This window comes from Cottoperca gobio, chromosome 1 (assembly GCF_900634415.1).
Source record: "Cottoperca gobio chromosome 1, fCotGob3.1, whole genome shotgun sequence".
Lineage (NCBI taxonomy): Eukaryota > Metazoa > Chordata > Actinopteri > Perciformes > Bovichtidae > Cottoperca > Cottoperca gobio.
In genome coordinates this window covers 467,795-488,974 of record NC_041355.1, presented here as the reverse complement: position 1 = coordinate 488,974, position 21,180 = coordinate 467,795, and the positions used below count along the sequence as shown (strand labels likewise).

At 39.8% G+C, this 21,180-nt stretch overlaps 2 protein-coding genes across 2 annotated transcripts in view; both read left to right on the top strand.

Moving 5' to 3' along the window:
- Nucleotides 1-3,309: 3,309 nt before the first annotated feature.
- LOC115008606 (ras-related protein ORAB-1) lies at nt 3,310-10,122 on the top strand. The gene is made up of 6 exons (XM_029432306.1): nt 3,310-3,494; nt 6,103-6,175; nt 6,287-6,382; nt 6,487-6,582; nt 7,002-7,133; nt 8,719-10,122. The coding sequence occupies exons 1-6, from the start codon at nt 3,481-3,483 to the stop codon at nt 8,914-8,916; spliced, it is 609 nt and encodes a 202-aa protein (XP_029288166.1). The 5' UTR covers nt 3,310-3,480; the 3' UTR covers nt 8,917-10,122.
- A 7,188-nt stretch (nt 10,123-17,310) lies between these two features.
- The window catches only part of LOC115015326 (SERTA domain-containing protein 2-like), a 14,637-nt gene continuing 10,767 nt past the window's right edge, over nt 17,311-21,180 (top strand). Inside the window, exon 1 of the mRNA XM_029442507.1 lies at nt 17,311-17,624. The gene's annotated coding sequence lies outside the window, so the exon portion shown is untranslated. The remainder of the gene's footprint in view (nt 17,625-21,180) is intronic.

The following is a 21,180-nucleotide window of genomic DNA, read 5'->3' as shown; positions in this document are numbered from 1 at the left end:
CTTCTGGATGGAGTGTTTGAATGTGCACACTTTCATTCATCAGGTGGACACAAACACCGGTCCTGATGAAGGCTCGTGTTGCTCTGCTGGATGTGTAAACGGGCAACTGTTTGCTAACACATCGGAAGTGTGTCGGGGTTTTAGCGGGGTGTAAAAGAAAAATACAAACTTTTAATGTAATCAACACTTCCAGCGCACAAGTCAGCTGTTAAATGCCTACTGATAAAAAAAAAGCTCAAGATTAAAAAGGTCTCGTCTCAGCTGTTGCCAGGAAGATCTCCAATATGGCTGCCAGAGAAAACAGATCACTCCACACCCCTAATCAGATACAACATATGCATGAATTATTAATTATAATAATTCAGTTAGGATCGTTTTGTCAAATTAATAACATATTTAGTTGTTGGTTTGACTTTGTATAAAGTACCTGTCAATCATCTTGGGAGTGTTAACAGGTTTAAATCCGGTATAAACTCTGATGGTCCGGCTACTCTTTTTACAATTACACTTAAATCACACACTGTGTCTTAGATGATCACGAGAACAAGTTGTGCTGAGAAATGTCTCACTTCCTTTTTCTGGGTTCTTGTCACAAGGTTCATTAATGAGTCACGCCCAAAGAAGTCAAAATGTCAGCTGGTTAAATAAAATAAAACTGAGCTGAACTTTGACTGATGATGAGATTGTTGCATCACACTTGCATTAAATCACAATTGTTTGAGACAAAAAATGTATTAACAAAAGTTTACCAAAAATGTGTATCATGCTATAAATTAATTATATAAAAGTTGGGCTTTGAAATTCGTAATGTTTTTTTTGTCTGTCTGTTTAATTGTTAGTTCTTATGCCTGTATTAGAATGTTATTCCATCCATCCATCGTCTACCTCCTATCCGGGGTCGGGTCACGGGGGCAGCAGCTCCAGTAAGGAACCCCAATCTTCCCTTCTCCGGGCCACATCCTCCAGCTCCGACTGGGGGATCCTGAGGCGTTCCCAGTGAGGAGATATAATCTCTCCACCGAGTCCTGGGTCTTCCCCGGGGTCTCCTCCCAGCTGGACGTGCCTGGAACACCTCCCTAGGGAGGCGCCCAGGTGGCTCCTTACTAGATGAACCACCTCAACTGGCTCCTTTCAACGTAAAGGAGCAGCGGCTCTACTCCGAGTCTCTCACGGATGGCTGAGCTTCTCACCCTATCTCTAAGGGAGACGCCAGCCACCCGTCTGAGAAAACCCATTTCGGCCGTTTGTACCCGTGACCTCGTTCTTTGGGTCATGACCCAGCCTTCATGACCATAGGTGAGGGTAGGAACGAAGATCGACCGGTATATTTAGAGCTTTGCCTTCTGGCTCAGCTCTCTTTTCGTCACAACGGTGCGGTAAAGTGACTGTAATACCGCCCCCGCTGCTCCGATTCTCCGGCCGATCTCTCGCTCCATTGTCCCCTCACTTCGCGAACAAGACCCCGAGGTACTTGAACTCCTTCACTTGGGGTAAAGGCTCATTCCCTACCCGGAGTAGGCAATCCACCAGTTTCCTGCTGAGAGCCATGGCCTCAGATTTGGAGGTGCTGATCCTCATCTCAACCGCTGCACACTCGGCTGCGAACCGATCCAGTGACTGTTGAAGGTCACAGACCGATGATGCCATCAGGACCACATCATCTGCAAAGAGCAGCGATATGAGACAGACACAATACATGTAGGTATTGTTACATTCTAAAATAAAAAAGAATGTTATTATGAGTTTTTATTTCTTAAAAGGCTCACCAGGGACAAAGTCTGCAAATTAGCCACAGCTAAAAGTCCCATATACACTGAATTGCACTTTATTCAAATGTAACAATACCTACATGTATTGTGTCTGTCTCATAAATTAATAATAATAAACTCAAACCTCCAGGACCAGAGTCTTCGGCCTTAAGGTTAATGTAGAGCTGATGGTCACTATAAGGTCTTTCTAAGCTGCATCAGTAGAATAATTACACTCAGAGTTGTTTGTGTTTGTCAGTTTAAGTAGTTATTAAGTAAGAATTTAAGCATGACGACTTATTTATGATCTTGGAATCAATAAAACAAAACAATTAAAACTCAAGATTTACTTTCTTTCTGTGACTTTTAACTTTCTCACACTTCTGCAGATGAAGCCAAAATGTAGTTTTGCAAAAACACAATGTGGTGACTGACTAGATTATATTAAAGCTAATCTGAATTTTGACTGGTGATGAGATTGTTGCAGAGAGGTCTATAAAGATCATTTATCTCTTGTTGTAAAACTCTATGATCTCTGGGTTCTGTAAAACATGTAACAAGAAAGACGACATAAAGAAAAGAAACGAAATAACAAGCCAAAGAAGCCAGACACCTTCAGTGCTTTGTTCCCTCAATATCAAATTAATCCTGTGCCAAAACTATAGTTTTATTCTATATTATAGATAATAAAACAGGAAACAGAAGAGGCGGAGCGACACGAGAGGAAAGCCTCAACGCCACATTCCTCAAATGAAACTGAAGGTTTGTCAGAGCTGCAAGTAAAACGAGTGTTTCTGTCTAAAGAAAGAATAAAGTTCATCATTTCAAATGTATGCATACGGTACTTTAATTGTCTTATCAATGTACATAATAAAATGTGTGTAATGTAAAATGAAATTTTGCATCTATAAGATATCATTTTGTAATCCATGTTTCTCAAATTAATTATACATTTTATATCTTCATGGAAATAAATAGAAGCAAATGGAAAAATCTCAGATGTGAATTGTTTTGGGTGTACTTGAATTATTTAGGTCTAGCTAATATCAAATCCTCCCCAAAAAATTGTTAAAATCTCCTTTTTTATATTAACAATGGATCAAATGACAGAAAATTCATTCTCGACGATTTTGAGAATTTAAGTTTAAGTAATTTTTTATGCAAAACATGTCATTATTCTAGATTTACAAATGTGAAGATTTGCTGCTTTCACTTTCAATGTATTAGTAATAATGTTGAGGTTTGGACTGTGCTCCACAATTAAAAACATCATTAGTTAATCATTTCAAATGAGCTCCACCTCAACAGTAAAATTCTGCTTTTAGCCAACATTAAAGCACATTTTCCTGATGAAACTCACATCATTTTACATTTTCAATGCAGGACTTTAACTTATGACAGAGTATTTAAAGTGTGGTGTTAGCATTTGTACTTACTTACTTGAAATCCTAATATACTGTAGTTTGTATACCTAACTGCTGCGTAAACGCCCAGTGCCACAAGACTACACTACCCATGATTCCCATCCTGTGGTGTTTCCGGGTAGGTATTGCTGACAGCCATATTTGATTCGATTATGCTGTTCTGTCTGCGACAACCAGTTTAGCCAGTTCTTGACCAAAAAAAACAAAAAACGGTGTCTTCTCTTCCCTCCGCGGCCAGCTTTAAGGTTAATCCGCGACGAAGTCCTGCTGCATTCACAGTAACAACAGTTTATAACCTGTAGTCAACGATGAATCCCGAATAGTAAGTGAGCATTTTTTATGTCGATTATGACAGGTCCGGTTGAGCTGTCAGCTTAGCCGGGGAAGCTAAGCTAACGTTAGCTACCCAGGCGGACCGTACAAAATGAACGTCAGCTGCTTTGTCTTCGTTGCTAAGCTAGCGAGCTGTTGGGCTGTAGTTTTTGTGTACGCACTATCAAATGACAGCGTTGATATTTATCATGAAACTCACGTTTGTCAACATTTTCTGCTCAATATATGACCAATTCAATCGACTAATTAGTTGTATTCCGTCAACAATGTTTGTTAGCTCGCTAATGGTAACCGAAATGGAAGTAGCATTATTAGCAAGTAAGCTAGCTAACTGAATAGCTACGTAGCGTTACCCGGACACTGTTGGGGATTTTGTTATTGAGATAGTTAAAACACATAGTGACAGTTTGATACTTCACATTCATGTCAGTAAACACGAAGCTAGTCGATATATTTTAAATGATTTGGTGTCGGTATATCGGTAATTTCAGTTGAATTTAACCACCGCAAACAGGAAGTTACTGAATTTGCTCCTGATGATGTGGAGTTAGTTAGGTAACCAGTCTGTGTTGCTTCACTACAGAGCTAATACTAACTAATATATGTTACAGGGCAAAACGTTTGGATTAACGGATTAGTCCGTTCCTCACTGGTGGAACATGTATTTAGATATTGTCCATATTTAAAAGTAGAAATAATACATTGTAAAAAATACAAGTAAACATCCTGCATTACAAATCGTACTTAAGTTAAAGTACAAAACTATTAGCATCAACATGTACTAAAAGTACCGAAAGCTAAAGTACTCATTATGCAGAAAGTCCAATTTCATAATCATTTATATTTGGGGCTGCATCTACCAATTATTTTCATTATTGATAAGTCTGACGATTATTTAATCGATTAATCGTTTGGTAAATAAAATGTCAGAAGATAGTGAAACATATCCGTCCTAGTTTCTCAAAGTCCTCGGGATGTATTCAAATGTCTTGTGTTGTCAGTCCAAAACTCAAATATATTCAGTTTCTACAAATCTTCATATTTGAGAGGCAGAAAACAACATTGTTGGATGAAAAATTACTTTTAACAATTTAATCAATTATCAAAAATAGTTGGCAATAATCTTTCTGTCTATCGACTGTGGTATTAATCTACTAATTGTTGCTGCTCTTTATGTATTATTACTGAATTATAATTATTGATGCAACCTATATGCATCAGAATGTATCAGTTGATGTATATTTTGTTTTAATGTAAATCTGCAAATTAACTTAAATGATCAAATAAATAATGTGGAGTAAAAGGCACAATATTTCACCCTGAATTATAGTGGAGTAGATATATATATATATATATATATATATATATATATATATATATATATATATATATATATATATATATATATATAAAAATCCTCGCATTTGAGAAACTGAACATGAGAATAATAACTTAAATGATTAATCAGTTTATCAACATTATTAGTGATGAATCAGAATCCTTGTATGTGTACACATACAAGGAATTTGAAGTTTCTTGTTGGTGTACTTACACAGAAATAGACTTAAAGCTAAAAACAAGACAACAAAGATAAAAACCTAAGCATTTAACTTCTATGTACACAGATATTAATATATACAAAGTAGCCCTATTAATATTACAATACGTAGGCCTATACAGTAGCAACAAGCAATGACATTTGTAGACTGTAAGCCAATGCTGCAGAGTTCAACGAGATCTGGAATAAATATGAAATGATTAATGTAGCAGGTAATCGACTAAACCTTTTCTCTATTTTATATTATTGTAAATTGAATATGTTTTGGCTTTTGGACTGTTGCTCAGACAAAAAAGACCTTGAGTCACCTTCATCACTCGGCAAATGAGATGGCCTTAATTTAAATCTTTATTTTTAGTTTCAACTCTATTAGCTGAGACTAGTTATTAGAATATTTGTTTAATGTTGATGCCACAATACCTTAATTTCAGTACCAAAAAAACCAGCAATGTTATTTATATATATATATATATATATATATATATATATATATATATATATATATATATATATATATATATATATATATATACATACATGTACGTACATACATACATACATACATACATACATACATACATACATACATACATACATACATACATACATACATACATACATATATATGTATATATATGTATATATGTATATATATATATATATATATATATATATATACATATATATATATATATATATATATATATATATATATACATATATACACAATGTACATTGCTGAGGATTAACACATTTTCAACGTACATGTTTTTTTTCTTTACAAAATAATATGAACTCTTCAAAACTATTAATCCAATAATTAATTGTACAAAAGGTCAGATTATAAAGAATATATAATTTAAATGAGACAATATATGATCAAAGGATACGGTTGTAAGAGTCTGACCAGGTTGCCAAGCTTAATCTACTAATAAAGCACTTGGAGTCTAATGAGCCTCATATTATGTGATTTAGTGCCTTGCAGGTGTTTTGATTATCACTTTGTGTTATTGTTGTTTTTCCTCCTCTATCCTCATAGTGACTATTTATTCAAACTGCTCCTGATCGGGGATTCTGGTGTCGGAAAGTCTTGTCTCCTTCTCCGGTTTGCAGTAAGTGTTTTGTTTTTCCGCCACTGTTACATAAGAGCGGTGTGATGGTTGATAACCCTGCTGGTATCATATCCGCCACCCAGACCCACCTATGTGTTTGTGTTATCCCAGGATGATACGTACACAGAGAGCTACATTAGTACCATCGGTGTGGACTTCAAGATCAGGACCATCGAGCTCGACGGAAAGACCATAAAACTTCAGATTGTAAGTAGAACGCAGCGTAATCGGGCTGTAAATAGATAAGTAGTGATAAACTTTGGATTATGTTTGCGTCTGTTGGACTGACGAGCTCTGCTTTGCTTCCTCAGTGGGACACGGCTGGGCAGGAACGGTTCCGCACCATCACATCCAGTTACTACAGAGGAGCTCACGGCATTATAGTAGTTTATGATGTGACGGATCAGGTCAGTGCTTCTCAAGGACAAGTCACTTTATTCCCTCAAAACTACAGCACGCAGTCATCATCCAGACAGTAATGCTAATGATAATTTAATGTGTTTATTAAGATAAGACACTTTATTTATAGGCAATTAAGTGTTACAAGAGAGAGAGCGGATAAAGATACGAGAAGGATAAAAAAGAAATGAGTAAAGCAAATAAAAACATAAGGACTGCGCCATAAATACAAATTAAAAGCTATATACAGATATCTTTCTACATTAAGCAGTAATACATTCAGAAGTAAAAAGATGCATCGCTGCCCTGTCAGCAGTTTCTCCAGCAGACCGCTTGTGTTTTGTTTCATTGAGTTATAACTGAAACCGTTTCTTCAGACATCAGTATTTGTAGTAATGGCTGTTGTCTTCCTGCTCCCCGTCCTCAGGAGTCCTTCAATAATGTCAAACAGTGGCTACAGGAGATCGACCGCTACGCCAGCGAGAACGTCAACAAGCTGCTAGTAGGCAACAAGTGTGACCTCACCACGAAGAAAGTTGTGGATTACACCACGGCTAAGGTGAGTGGACGGCACGCAGGCCTGAGACACTTTGTCACAAAAACATTTCCTTTATTCTCTGGCAGTTTGTCCAAATATATTGTCGTAAGATAATGAAGTACGTTTCAGCTGACTGAGCAGCAGTCTGCCGTGAAAATGTGATGAGCTCAGTTGTTGCCGTGAGATATCAGAGTGGGAAACATACACTTGTATTCGACGGAGCGTCCGGCTGCTGGTCAGACAGCTGGGTGAACTGTGGGGAACGGGTTAGGAGTTAAAGACTCTGAGGCATGTTGTATTATAAGCGCCATAGTTGGGTTGTATATTTATATTTATACAAGTATTGACTTTGTCATTCCTTCAGGCACAAAGTCATTTCGGTCCATATCTACCAGACATGTGACCAAGTCATTTGGTCCAAGTCTCAAGCGAGTCCCAAGTCATTTTTATGTCAATTAAAGTCGTTAGTTAAGGCAAGTCAAGTGTTTTCCCCCCAAGTTACTGCAGTCTTACCTTTTTATAGAGAGAAGAGACAAAGTTAGTGCCTGTCTATAATGATATTATTAGAGAATTCATCGAACCGGCTCCAAAAGTATGACAATTAATTACAATCTTGTTATTTTATTGATATCCAGTGACAAAAATGTGATCAAACAAGTAACTTCAAAAAAGCTTATCCATTCCCCCCCCCCCCCACATCACTTTTAAACAGTGAAATACTGACAACGTAATTAAAAAAAACCGTAAGATTATTTATTCATCATTTCTTTAGTATTTAATATTTAAACAGAACAGACACGTCAAGTCTTTAACGTCCAGGTCCATTGAACACAGTGACTCTGATGAGTGCTGATCACACCCGCTCTGGTTCTCAGGTCTCAAAATGACCTAATAAACCATTTTAATGAATATTTCCTGTAAATAACCTGAAACAGCACACCGGTGTGCCGTGGGATTTTGAAACAATTAGGCCTATTGCATTTAACTGTACACAAGTGCAAGCGCTGGGAAACACTACTGTATCGGTACTTTGTCCTACACACTTAGAATACTTACAATATAGAATCAATTGGTCTTATATGCTTTGGCATTTAGGCTAAATAAATGTTCACAGAGTGTTAACAGTGATACTGTGTTGGAGGGGATTTTGCCCGGATATGAACTCAGGTGTGCCTTGAGGTTTTGGCTTGTGGGAGGAGATGAGAGTGTGTTTGAAATTCACTTTCTGTTGGAGTCTGATGAGATTTATACCACATGTCTGTACAGTAAATATGAAGCTTCAGTTAGCTTAACTTAGCATGAAGACTGGAAGCCATTCCTTTAACTGGAGGTCCGCTCTCGACCTGCAACGTTTTACTCCATCTCCGTTTGCTCTCCGTGAAAACTAAAGACTGCAGGATTGAAAGCTCTAGAAAAAGCAAGGGAACCTTTTCTTTTTGTGGATACTAAAGATGTTCTTTGGTTGGAGAATATTTAACTCTTGAGTTAGATTGAAAGTGACCTTGGAAACGATAGTTGACGAGACGGTTCCCACAAGGTGTATTTATCAGCAGTTCCAGAGCTTTCAATCTTTTCATTCATTTAACTTTTCCCTTTTGTTCTGCAGGAATTTGCCGACAACTTGGGGATCCCCTTCTTGGAGACGAGCGCCAAGAGCGCCACCAACGTGGAGCAAGCCTTCATGACCATGGCTGCCGAGATCAAGAAGAGGATGGGCCCCGGGGCCACGGCCGGATCCTCGGAGAAGTCCAACGTCAAGATCCAGAGCAAGCCAGTCAACACCTCGTCCGGAGGCTGCTGCTGAGACCCTGAAAACAGCCACGACTTGAATCCACCCCCGAGCCCACGACCAGTCTCAATGTTACCATGCTCCAGAGAGAGAGAGAGAGAAAGAGAGAGAGAAAGAGAGAGAGAGAGAGAGAGGACGACTTTGAGTGGACCGGTGTGTAAGTGTGTGCAGCTACACCAGATTCCCAACCCACCCTTTCAAAGTCAGCAATAGGACGGTAAGCCCACCCACAGATCACACTGGGCGGTTATTTTTTTTTTCTTACTTTACCAAAACACACTCATACTGGAAAAAAAAAAACTAAATGTATACAATTTTTAACAGTGTGTGACGTTAACCAATGAAAGAAAACACATGTAAACTGATTTTCTTCTTCTTCTTTTTGTTTTTGTTTGCCCTGCTCTTCCTTTTGACTTTGAGTCACTTTTCTAAAAACTGAAGAAAAATAAATAAACACACAGTTGTCTTTATTTCGCTGTGGATAACAGCATGACTTTGGCCCCTGAATCTCCTCAGATATATGAATCGATAAGCACTTCAAATGAAGCACATGCTTAAAAACCAGCATCATGCATGTTCAGAACAGATCACATGCTCCCTCAGTTGCATGTGAGCGGTCGCAGTCATGATGCGGCTTCCTGCTCAAACTACATCCAGGAAACACTCCAACCTTACAGTGTCGCCCCTAAAAAGTAAATAAAAAGAAATGTGCCAGTGCCTTTGTGGCAGGAGATTCACATGACATGTATGCCTTCGGTGCTCTTGTGTTGTCGGCATATTCCCCTCATATGTCCACTACAGTCGTGACTTCTTACTTAAAGAATCCACTTTGTATGATAGCAGTAAACATTCCTGTATATATCTATATTCGGCTCTGTGTGTGCTCTGCTGGTATTCATGATACAATAAGCATGTGCTACATTGGGAGACGTGACGTCAGCCGTGTGTTTTTTTTTCTCTGCTAATGTTCCTCAACCAACAGCACAACCACAACAGGAGAAACGAAAACTACCATCCCAGCTCGAGAATAATCTATAAACTGTATATATTTATACATAAATGTAAGAAGTGATTTGCAAATTGTGTAGAGAAGCAAGTGAAGCGAATGACATGATAAATAGCTGGAATTAGTAATCTCGGCACGTGATTTGTGGCTGCGGACATGACATTTTTGTGGCACAATGTCTACTATTAAAACAATGAAGGAGATCTTTGATAACTGCTGGTCCTCATCGTGTGTTTCTTTTCCGTCTGCACTTTCTGCACCTTTTGTTTCAGAGAACCATAAGCTGAGAGGAATGATGATCTTTGGCCTGGATTGTAGTTTTGACACAGCAGCTGTTAAATATACTTCACCCTAAAGTATAAGTCCCAATATCTACATGGTCAGAAAAACTTTATTAGTTTTATCACTTTTAAGATGACGATTAAAAATTGAAAACATTTTTTTGAACATGTTTTCATTGAAATTGTTTCATGAAGTACATATGAACATAAAACATGAAGAGACGGTAACAATAAATATCAGAATGAAAGAATACATGAGAACAATAATATACACACACATGCACAATAATCCCCTCAAAAGAAAAGGAGCTCCACTTTATATCAGTCGTCAGTTTTATTTATTTGCACAATATTCACATATTTGCTTATATAATGGTGGATATTATTAATCCTTAATCATAAAGACAACACTACAGTAAAATTGAGCTATGGTATGTTTTGTTTGCATGAAAAAGAGACTAGAAAACCCCGAAGTATAACATTAATATAATATAGTATGGGCTATTTAATAAGGGGAGATGTAGAAAATTGTGAATAATTCCTTAAAATAGTATAATACATAACAAAATGAGTGATTACAGCGACTCTTCTCAATGTACAGGTGGTGCATAACAAAGATGCTGAAGGGCTCAGAAGAGCTGCTCTAACGTGTGACGTGCAGTGCCAGCTCCCCACCAGCAGAGGGCGCTGCAGACACTTACATATGCAGCAGCAGCTCAAGAGAAAGAGGATTAGTCCTTAAATGTAAACATGGAGCTGATGGTTTTACATGATGAAGAAAGAACGAGTCCAGCTTTCATTTGACTTCTTCTACAGTGTTTTGCATTTTAGTTTGAAAGCTCTGGAGGAAGCCGGGAAGAAGAACTACATTCATGTACTCGAGTAGAAGTGAAAGTACTCACTATGCAGAATAATGCATGTGGTATTGTTTGATTATAATATTACTGGCTACATTGTGCCGACGTGTACTCGTACTTCAGTGCGGTGTAAGAGTGTGTGTAAGGACTGAACTCCCCACAGCTCTGCAGCCGCTTCTGCTCTGGTGTTAAAGTGGTCGAGCTCGTGTTCATAAACAGTGTTCTGTGTGAACCCCCCCCCCCCCCCTCATTTACCAGCACACTCTGATTATATTAAGCAATAAAAAAGAGAAAAGGGAGCATGAGCCCCCCCTCCCCTAAACCCCCTAGTTTGCTTTCAGCTGCAAAACAAAACATGCAGTGAGTAGAGAGAGATGTTGTGGTGTGAAGGAATGGGAGGGAGCTGTGGCGGAATGGGGGGGGGGGGGGGTATCTGAGTAGCTGGATCTGTTTGCCGGCTTCGTTTGTAGCCGGTTGCTGGGTGATGGTAAAGTTTGGGGTGGGGGGGTTGGGCGTCTGTGACAGCTGCAGAGGCCGAAATCTTTCACCCCACTGCTGCTGCTGCAGGGGGGGGGTATTGTAAATCCATGTGTGAAGTTCAGTCTCACAGTCAGTCTGCAGCCCACCAGCTGATGTCTCACTGCAAAGAAACAAACATGCACACAGCTGTCAGTACACACACACACACACACACACACACACACACACACACACACACACACACACACACATACACACACAGTAGGCCTCATTAACACCGGCTGGACACTACAAACAAACTGATGTGTCCGACTGCTGTTTAAAATTCAGTGGTGGAAAGTAACTACCGGTAAGTACTATTTACTCAAGTATGTACTTAAGTACACATATGAGGTACTTTATACTTTACATTATCTACATTACTTTATATTATATGTAAAAACATTTCGTGGTTCCAGCTTCCCAAATGTGAAGATTTGCTGCTTGTCCTTTTAGTACATTTAATAATTGTAATGACGTAACAAGAACCACACAAGTGTTTGTGAACAGCCTCAGTCACACACACACACACACACACACACACACTGCAGCGGCTCTGAGAGACGTCTCCTCACAGGACCGTCTGACTGACAGCTGCTGGTGTCGGTACAAACATAACAACCTGACGTGAACTCTCCGTTGACTCTTTACGTGATCCACAAACATCCTCCGAGACATTTACTCAGCTCATAAACAGTGACAGTCCTGGCTGTGTGTGTGTGTGTGTGTGTGTGTGTGTGTGTGTGTGTGTGTGTGTGTGTGAGAAGTTTAACCCCGTCATGACTTAGTAAAGGTCTTTCTCCTGCTGTGTTCACTCTGTGCAGCTGTTCTGATCTTCTGCAGACAGATTTCTAAGATTGTTTCTTTGTGTTTTACAGGGAGAATATCTTGGCAGCTGATTTATAACACTGTCTGATTCCTTAAAGCTAGGGTTTGTAATCTCCAGAGTTTTTTTTAAGTATCCAACCGAAAAAACCCTTCCCAACTCTTTTCCAATGGAAGTAGCTACAAGCACTTTCTCCCAAAGTCACTAAATCAAGCGAGGAAGTCGCCAAGTTGCAGCCCCGACAGCCCCTCCCCTTCAGAGACACTCCCACAAAATGATGGTGCACGCAGGTCGATACATTACAGTCCTGAGACACAGATACCAAATCTTTCTCTCAGATCATTTGATTGATTTATTGCTGTCATGATGTAAAGAGACTTTCAACAGATATAACAAAAACAGAAGAAGTTCACCCCCCCCCCCCCCCTCATGTATATAAGTATATCATGAAGTCTGTTCAGTCACCATGTGTCGCAGAATGAGGTAACACAATGGTGATGAAAGGCCACGATGTTTGAGTTGGACGTGAGATCCAAAAACACACAGGAGGCTGTGGACGCTCAGCGACGGCCCGACATTAACCGAGCGCCTTTAAAGCGCCTCTGTTCTGCCTCCATGCTGACCCCCTCCCTCCCTGACAGCAGCCGTGTGTTTGAAGCAGTGACTCAAAGTGAGGGGAAAAAAGGAAAACATGCTGATGGACGGACGCCCGCTCTCTAAAACCACACTCTGTTACTTTCCTGGTCCACCTCGCTCTCTGCACAGAGCAGACGGCTGCTGGGGGAGTCCACCAGTTAGTTACCTCCATGGCAACGACGTAAACATTAAGTGGTGCGTGATGCCTGACGTGCTGTACGACACCACAGGCCCGTGTGGAGACTCTGAGGCTGATCGAAGCACTCACACTGATTAATGAGTGAATACAGGAGGACGGGACTTTGTAACGCTGAACTTTCACTGCAGTCTTTCCTGCTGTGTGTCGTGTACGGAGACGTCGACATACTGTACACTGGAGATCGAGCTGTGTGCCAATACATATTGTGACATGATAGAGATCTGTTGTCAAAGCTCTTTTAAATCGTTATACAGAGTTGTGACTCCTCTGGCTGCGTTGCAGACGTCTGCAGAGCATTCTGCCAGATCAGCGGTGCAAAAAGAATCATTTACTTAAAGGGACAGTGTTTAGGATTTGGTTGCATCTAGCGTTGCGGTTTGCTTAATTTTTATGTATCTTTCAGCACGTTCGCTCAGAGGCCATCGCCACCATAACACTACTGTAGAAGCAGTCGGCGCCGGCTGGTCTTACTGCAGTCTAGAGCGTGTATGCATAAATCATAATTCATCTTTCTTTCCTTCTATTGTTGCATCCTGTGGTCTTCCATGAAAACGTTCCAAATCCAGGCTGATAAAATACAAACTGAGCTTCAATAATGAAAACAAAAAACTCTTGGCAAAGCTGACACACACAAGTTTCTATCAGTTGCATATTTCTCTATCTCTCTATGTGTCATCCAAATCCTCCAGATGGTGATTGGTGCAGATACTAATTAGAGAACAGCAAACCTTACCTGCTCACTGTGAGCGTGCCCCCGAGGCTGCCATCACTGTTTGTTTGATGGTGTGGCGCTCAGCAGCCACTCGCGTGTTCATTTAAAGGGGATCAGCTGCTGGTTCTGCTTTTTATTCTGGCCATCTGGCTGCAATTATGTCTCGCTCGGCCAAACGCAGGCCTAACCAGCACGTGACTGAACAGCTGCAGCAGGACGAGCATCACACACTGAGAGGTGCGTCCCACTGTGAACTTTGGGCGACGTTTTCTTGGAATATGAAACTCAGTTTTGATTTCTGGCAGAAGAAGAAGAAACGACTGCGTGTTCGGTCGAACTCGCCCGACAGGTTTGTGACGTCAGGACGTCCACACTGCTGGAGGTAGAAGCCAGATGAGAAGTCAGCTCACTGTGCAAACACTTCATCATAAACAGCATTTCACAGAGCGTGTCATGCATTTGGAAAATAATTATGCAGCAGCTGTGATTAAACATTTTGCAGAGGTGTGGACTGGAAAAGAACTTTAACACCAAAATAGCAATAAAAAGGCGCTCTTTATGTCTGGTAATGTACCATACTAACAGTTTAACTTTTTAAAAGGACATTACATTAGGTGAAGAGAACGTTGACTTGTTAAAGACTCCAAACACAAAGTGACTTGTCCCTTTCTGTCTCTGCGTCATCCCCTCTCTTCCCCTTCTGTATTCATCCTGCAGCCCACTCACTCTGTGTTCGGGTCCTTTGTGACACCTTCTGCACTTCTACATGAGAAACACATGCACACAGATGTCATGGGAGCAGGTGTGAACCTTTTTATGGCACCTGAGTAAGCCGTGGCCCCCCAGAGTTGCAGGGGAAGATCTGAAGCTCTGGGCACTACATGGTCCCTATATTGTGTTTAAAGGGTCCGTTGTCTGTCACAATGTAAAAAGGCACAACTCTCCTCTTCTCTGGGACGTCGAGCTGAAATGTAACTTCCTCCCGAGTGCTGTGAAAACCTCGTTAGAGCAAAATGACTTTGAGAAGTGACTTCATAAGTAGTGAAACGTCCAACACACTTGGAGTTTAATGGTCTGCTATAACCAGAAGCTTATGATGGCTGTAAAGTTAGATGACTTTATTTTCTACTAGTGCTATCACGCTATGTTTCAGCACTTACCATTAACCCTTTGTGCATTTTCTATTTACAATACTAACAAATACTAAAATAAAATAAACGTTCAGTATCATGACTCTTGTCTTTCTTTTGATACTAGCTGAACTGATACACACACACACACACACACACACACACACACACACACACACACACACAAACTACTATGTGTTCACTGTTGCCACTACCTAATGAATGAGGAATAGGATAAAGCGAGCTCATAGATTAGCAAGACAACAAGCTGACAAACAGATAATCTCGTCAGTATTTCAGACGGGTCACTTGAGGAATTATGGAGGTTAAGAATATTTTGGATAGCTAAAAATAAAAGTGCACAAAGAGCTTTTCAGAATAAATGTAGTTTGGACGTGTGCTGTAAGTAGATCAAACTCTTTCGCTCTGTGGACGGTGAAGGACTCGCTCTCTCTGAATATTACCCAGAAGTGACGTCCAATGCTGAATAACTGAAATGCTTGACATAGTTGTGGTTTTTCACTCAGCAGGAGAAGCAAGAAAACAGTCGGACGGACAAACAGACTGATGTTCAGACAGAAAGCGCTGCAGCAGCTCCACTGAGAGCTCTTGCACTGTGTCAACAGGAAGCAGCAGGTTAACAGTGGTGGTACGTTTGATCCTGGCTCAAGTTGACTGATATTTATTTACTACGAGAGGCGGGTCTGCTGTTAGTGAGGCCGCGGCCGACGCTGTTAGACAGAAATGATGCACAGCTGAACCTGTAAAGGCGTCATGAAGCGTAAAGTTTATCCAACTTAATTGTGTTATTAATAAAACATTTGAATGAATAAAAACCTCATTAAAAAGTCAACACATATTGAACAACACTAGCATATCATGACATGAAATATAAAGAATACTTGATATACATGAAAAACATTTATTTATTTATTTTGAACAGTAACTTGGTAAGTAAAAGTAAATCCAGAATGACCAGGGATGAGGAGGGTCAACTTTGTACCTAAAATAATATATTCAGATGTACATGTTGTCATCACTCTCATTGACATTTTGATTAGTAACTGTTATCTAATTACATATTTCTCAGTAAACATTTATTTACATGTAACTAGTTACCCTTGTGAGATGTGTTTGTTATTTTGGTCTTTGCCCACCCTGAAGGCCTGCTGGTAACTCTCAGCAATCTGTCTTTGTGGCTGATTGGGAGAAGAAAAGTATTTTGCATGTTGTGTTTCTGCCACAGACGGGGCAAAACAGTCCGATCGCAAAGTTCTTTAAACGTTGGAAGCAGCCTTCCTAGTTTCAGATGCTGTTACACGATCTGTGAGGCACTTTGAACAATACTGAGGATTTAAGAGTCACAGCTGACCTCTGACCTCAGCCAACGAGACACAACCACAGTGTGTGTACCTTTCGTGATGAAAAAGGAGGAAATACAAAATCAGAAAATTCATATTAACTTGTATCTTTTTGTCTCTGCTATCAGTTCATACATTTATATTGTGTTTGTTTGCACACACACACACACACACACACACACACACACACACACACACACACACACACACACACACACACACACACACACACACACATACACTCTTATCAAAGTCTTCAGTGAGCCCTCTTCGCCTGTGTGTGAGTGTTATGTGTCTCTAAAAGGTCCCACTGAACCATTATTCTGTCAGTGTGCAGTGAACACCGCAGCACGCGCTGCATCAAGCTCATCATAGTGAGAAAAGGATGTTGGAGGTTTCCAGGTGGCCTTCAAAGTAAAAGTAAACTTTCTCAAAACAATGACATAGCATCTCAAAATAATGACTTGGTATCACAAACATCGAAAGATTTCTCAAATTAATGACTTAGTATCTCAAAAAGACTGTTTAAAAAAAAAATACAAAGTCATTATTTTAAAACAAGTTTCCTATTCTGAGAAACTAAGGGTTTTGTTTTTGGTACAAACTCATATTTTTGGTAGAGTAAATCCTTATTTTGAGATACTTATACATTATTTTGCAATATTAAGACATTATTTTGTGATACTAAGCCATTACTTGCGTTACTAAGTCGTTATTTCAACAAGGTTTGTCATAATGATTCACAGTTTTATCTTTTACTTTCGTTACTGGCAGAATTGGGCTACCATACTTTTGGCGTTTTAAAACAGTGAAAATAACCGGAAATTGCTTTTATTTTGAAGTACATCACCGGAAGTGATGTTAATGGTGGTTTATGCCGTCTTCACTTGACTGCAGCTTGACTCGCGATCCTCGGTGACACATCTCCTCCTCTCCTCCTCGTCCACCGCCTCCTCCTCCTCCTCCGCCGCTCCGCTTCGCCATTGTGTGTGGAGCTCCGTGAGTGTTGAGGTCGAGGCAGCCGCCGGGGGAAACGATGGCGGAGTAGAAACAAACAAACAAACGGACTAACGGCTTGTTTCTCCTCCATCTTCTTCTTCTCCTTCCTCCTCCTGACCGTCTACCGCTCCCGCTCCTGGCCTCACCGACGACACCCATGCAGCAGAGGAGACCCTGGATGGGACTAGCTACATGTGGTGAGTGACAGACCGGCACAGACCACCGGACACCGACACCTTGAATACACAGAAACTTGTCTCCGTGCTGCCTCACCGGGGAGCCGTTTGTCCGTTAGGAGCCGGGAGAGCGCGAGCCGTTAGTGGTGTAACTTATGGGGAGAAAACTGCTGTTAGTGGGTTGTTTAACGTAACTAGTGTTACAATGTGTATCATGATATTACACCTTTATTCAAACAAGCACCGGTTATTAATCAGGAAGAATGAGGTTTCCATGTAAAACATGAAATGAGAACAACCGCTTTTCTCAACGGTCCTGCGTGGAGGCTGTGGCCGGGTGCGGGTGCCTGGTGGCCGGGCAGGTGGCGGGGAGCAGCCGGTGGCCTGGACGTCCCGGAGGGTCTGGAAACCAGCTGCTGCTTTGACAGCTGCACACTGCGCTCACTGTGTCAGCAGTGATTTATTAATACCGGAGTAAAGTCACCGTATTTTAAGAAAATCTTTAGGTCAGGGAAATGAGGAAAGAATAGCTTTTAAATGGCAATAATGTTGTTTAAGTTGGTTATAGTGAGTGTATGGTAGTCAGTAGTGACTTTTAACCTCTGGTGTAACTTTAAAATGTCCTTTTAATATTCATCTAAGGGCTTATAGTTTACTTTTGGCACTCAACATACAGTTCTCATAGTCATCTAAAGCTGCAATAATTAGTCGATTAATCGATTAGTCAATCAACACAAAATTATTCAGCAACAACTTTTTCAGATCGAATAATTGTTTCAGTAACTTTTAATGCAAAAACATTCCCAGGTTTCAGCTTCTCAGATGCGATGATTTGCTATTTGCAAATTGAAGACATTACTGTGGCCTTTTTGTAAACTATTAAACTTTCTATTGACTAAACACAGATCTATTTAACATAATCTTAAATTACAGCCCTATTGTACTTAATTCTATTTATGTGTTCTGTTGTATCAAACACATACCTGTCATCTTTTGTAGAATAAGTCATTATTAATTAAATTCAATATTTAAAAATATATTTCTTTCTATTTATTATTTGAGATATTAAAGAATTGTGTCCATGATAAATCACACTTTAGTCTTTAAAACTTTTTTTTAAACCACCAAAAGTATAATAAACTGTATTAAACTATAATCAACATTAAATGAAATAGAGTGTGCTGTCACCAATGCAATTTATTGTAATTTATTGACCAATTAACGTGGATACGATCTGTAGATGTATCGCTAAAATCAGACTCTATTCTCAATAATCTACTGTTGACTTTTTCAATTAATTAGCAATCTGTGTAGTCTATAAATTCAATCCAAGGGTGAACTGATCAATTACGTTTAGTTAGTATAGTTTAGCTTATGGATACACTACAGGCAGCAGTTTGTTTGACATGAACACACCACTCTGGCAGAAGCGTATATGCACTATGTTAAGCTTTAGTTTTTATTACAAACATATAAAACTGAAGCCACTGGAACATAAAGAGTAATGTGTAATAAATGCATGTGGACAGGATTTGCATGTAAAATCAAGTATCCAACAGTTGTGTTTACACTGGTTGTGACACAGATCTGCAACTGGGGGGGGTCAAAGGTCAGCGTGCTGTAAGTTTCCTGGTTTGGAGTCGAGGTTTAAAGGGAAGAATGTGGCCGGTGGAGCAGCAGCAGTTTAAAAAGTGGAGCAGGCGGAGTTACAGCAGACTGACAGACGTTCACTCTGCTCTCCGTACAATCAGCACTTTGTGTGTATTATGTAAGACTTCGACATTGGACTCACACACTCTGCAGAATGCCAGTTACACTCAACTCTGATACAAGATGACTGAGTCAAGAAGAAGATGTTGAAGACACAGCTGTGTTGATTCTGTGTGTAGTGCTAAGAAGATTAGCTGATCAATGAAATCGATTTCTTAATTTGAGTCATTTATCAAATAACTCGACTTCGAGTCTGCAGCCGTGCGAGCTGCACTGCGAGGCTGCACTGAGTCAAACGCTAACATCAGCATGTCCCACAAAGACAATGCTAACAGGCCGATGTTTAGCAGGTATAACGTTAACATGCTCCTCGTATTAGTTTAATAAAAGACACTTCATTTATCACAAGGGAAATTGTTGTGCAGCAGTTGCAGTACAAAGTAGGAAAGAGTGAAAATATGAACTAGAAGGGCACTCAGAGAGACAGACCATTCGTGAAACATAATGCGTGTATTCTATCTTTCTGTCTGGAGTTTTGCAGTTTTGCATAGATATATATATATATATATATATATATATATATATATATATATATATATATATATATATATATATATCTATGTAGAGATATGTATTGAATATATAGGGCAAGAATACCAGAGAGCCTGTCTTATAATCTTCACGTGCAGCACAACACACAGACGTCATCACTGTTACCTTCACACTGTTGATGATCTCAGTTCATTGTTTTAATGGTTTAACTTTAAATTCTGGCAGATCTTACACACTGAACCTTTAACTTCAATTATTTTGGTTTCTCTCTCTGTACACACCTCAACACACCTAACCCTTTTTGTAAGCCTCAAACTAAAAAACCTGAGAATGTCCCATAAGCTTCAGTACATGAATCTTCTGTAACATCAGAAACGTTGTGTGACTGAAACATCAACGACTCAAGAAACTGAAAGATGAAAGACGCTCGTACCTCAGTTTCTGTTGGAGCAAAACAAAATGTGTTTGCGTTTTATCGTTAAGAAGGATGCATGATGACTCACACACACACGCACACACACACACACACACACACACACACACACACACACACACACACCCACACAGTGGGGAATATCCTGCAGTGTGCTGAGGAGGCGTCAGCAGCAGCAAACACACAGGATTTCTCCTGTGAGTAAAGTCCACCTTCACTTCCTGGAGTCTTACTGTAGTTTCCCTTTAAACACCGTGATCGACACCAATAAGGAACAGACTCGTCATCACATATTTGTATAGCTGACTAACAACACACAACACACAAAACAAAACCTTCTCAATACAAAGTTATAGAAGACAATGTTTGAAGTTTAGTCTTTATTTTAGTATTTTGTTGACATGAGAAGAATCAGAAAAAAGTGTTGTGTGCTATAAACCTATATATTATAGATTGCAGGCTTTAAATGAGGAAAATATCTTTCTCTGCCTGAGCGCTGTAAATAAAAGCGTCTCTTTAAACAGGTCAGTCGGCAGCAACATGTTCCTACATGTCAGGCTGAGCGGCGTGGGCGGACACACACACGCTGTTAGTCAGGTAGACAAATAGACACACACACGCTAAACCCTCCTTTCTTTCCATAAACCTCAAATCTGAGAGGAAAAAACACCAAAAGAAGCATCTTCTCTTAGTATGTAGCACGTTCAAACTAATGCTGATACATTTTAAATACACGATGTTGCTCTTTATGGAACATGAAGCTTTCCTTGAATGCTGTATGCACTGTACTGTTTGTGTTGTTGATGTTGATACCTGAGTTATTGTACAGATACCAAAACAATACTTTTTGATTCTTGACCTTTAGGAATATAAACTGCTTTT

Coding starts and splice junctions, on each gene's coding strand:
- LOC115008606 (XM_029432306.1), top strand. Junction 6,176..6,286: donor GTCTCCTTCTCCGGTTTGCA/GTAAGTGTTTTG, acceptor GTGTTATCCCAG/GATGATACGTACACAGAGAG. Junction 6,383..6,486: donor AGACCATAAAACTTCAGATT/GTAAGTAGAACG, acceptor TTGCTTCCTCAG/TGGGACACGGCTGGGCAGGA.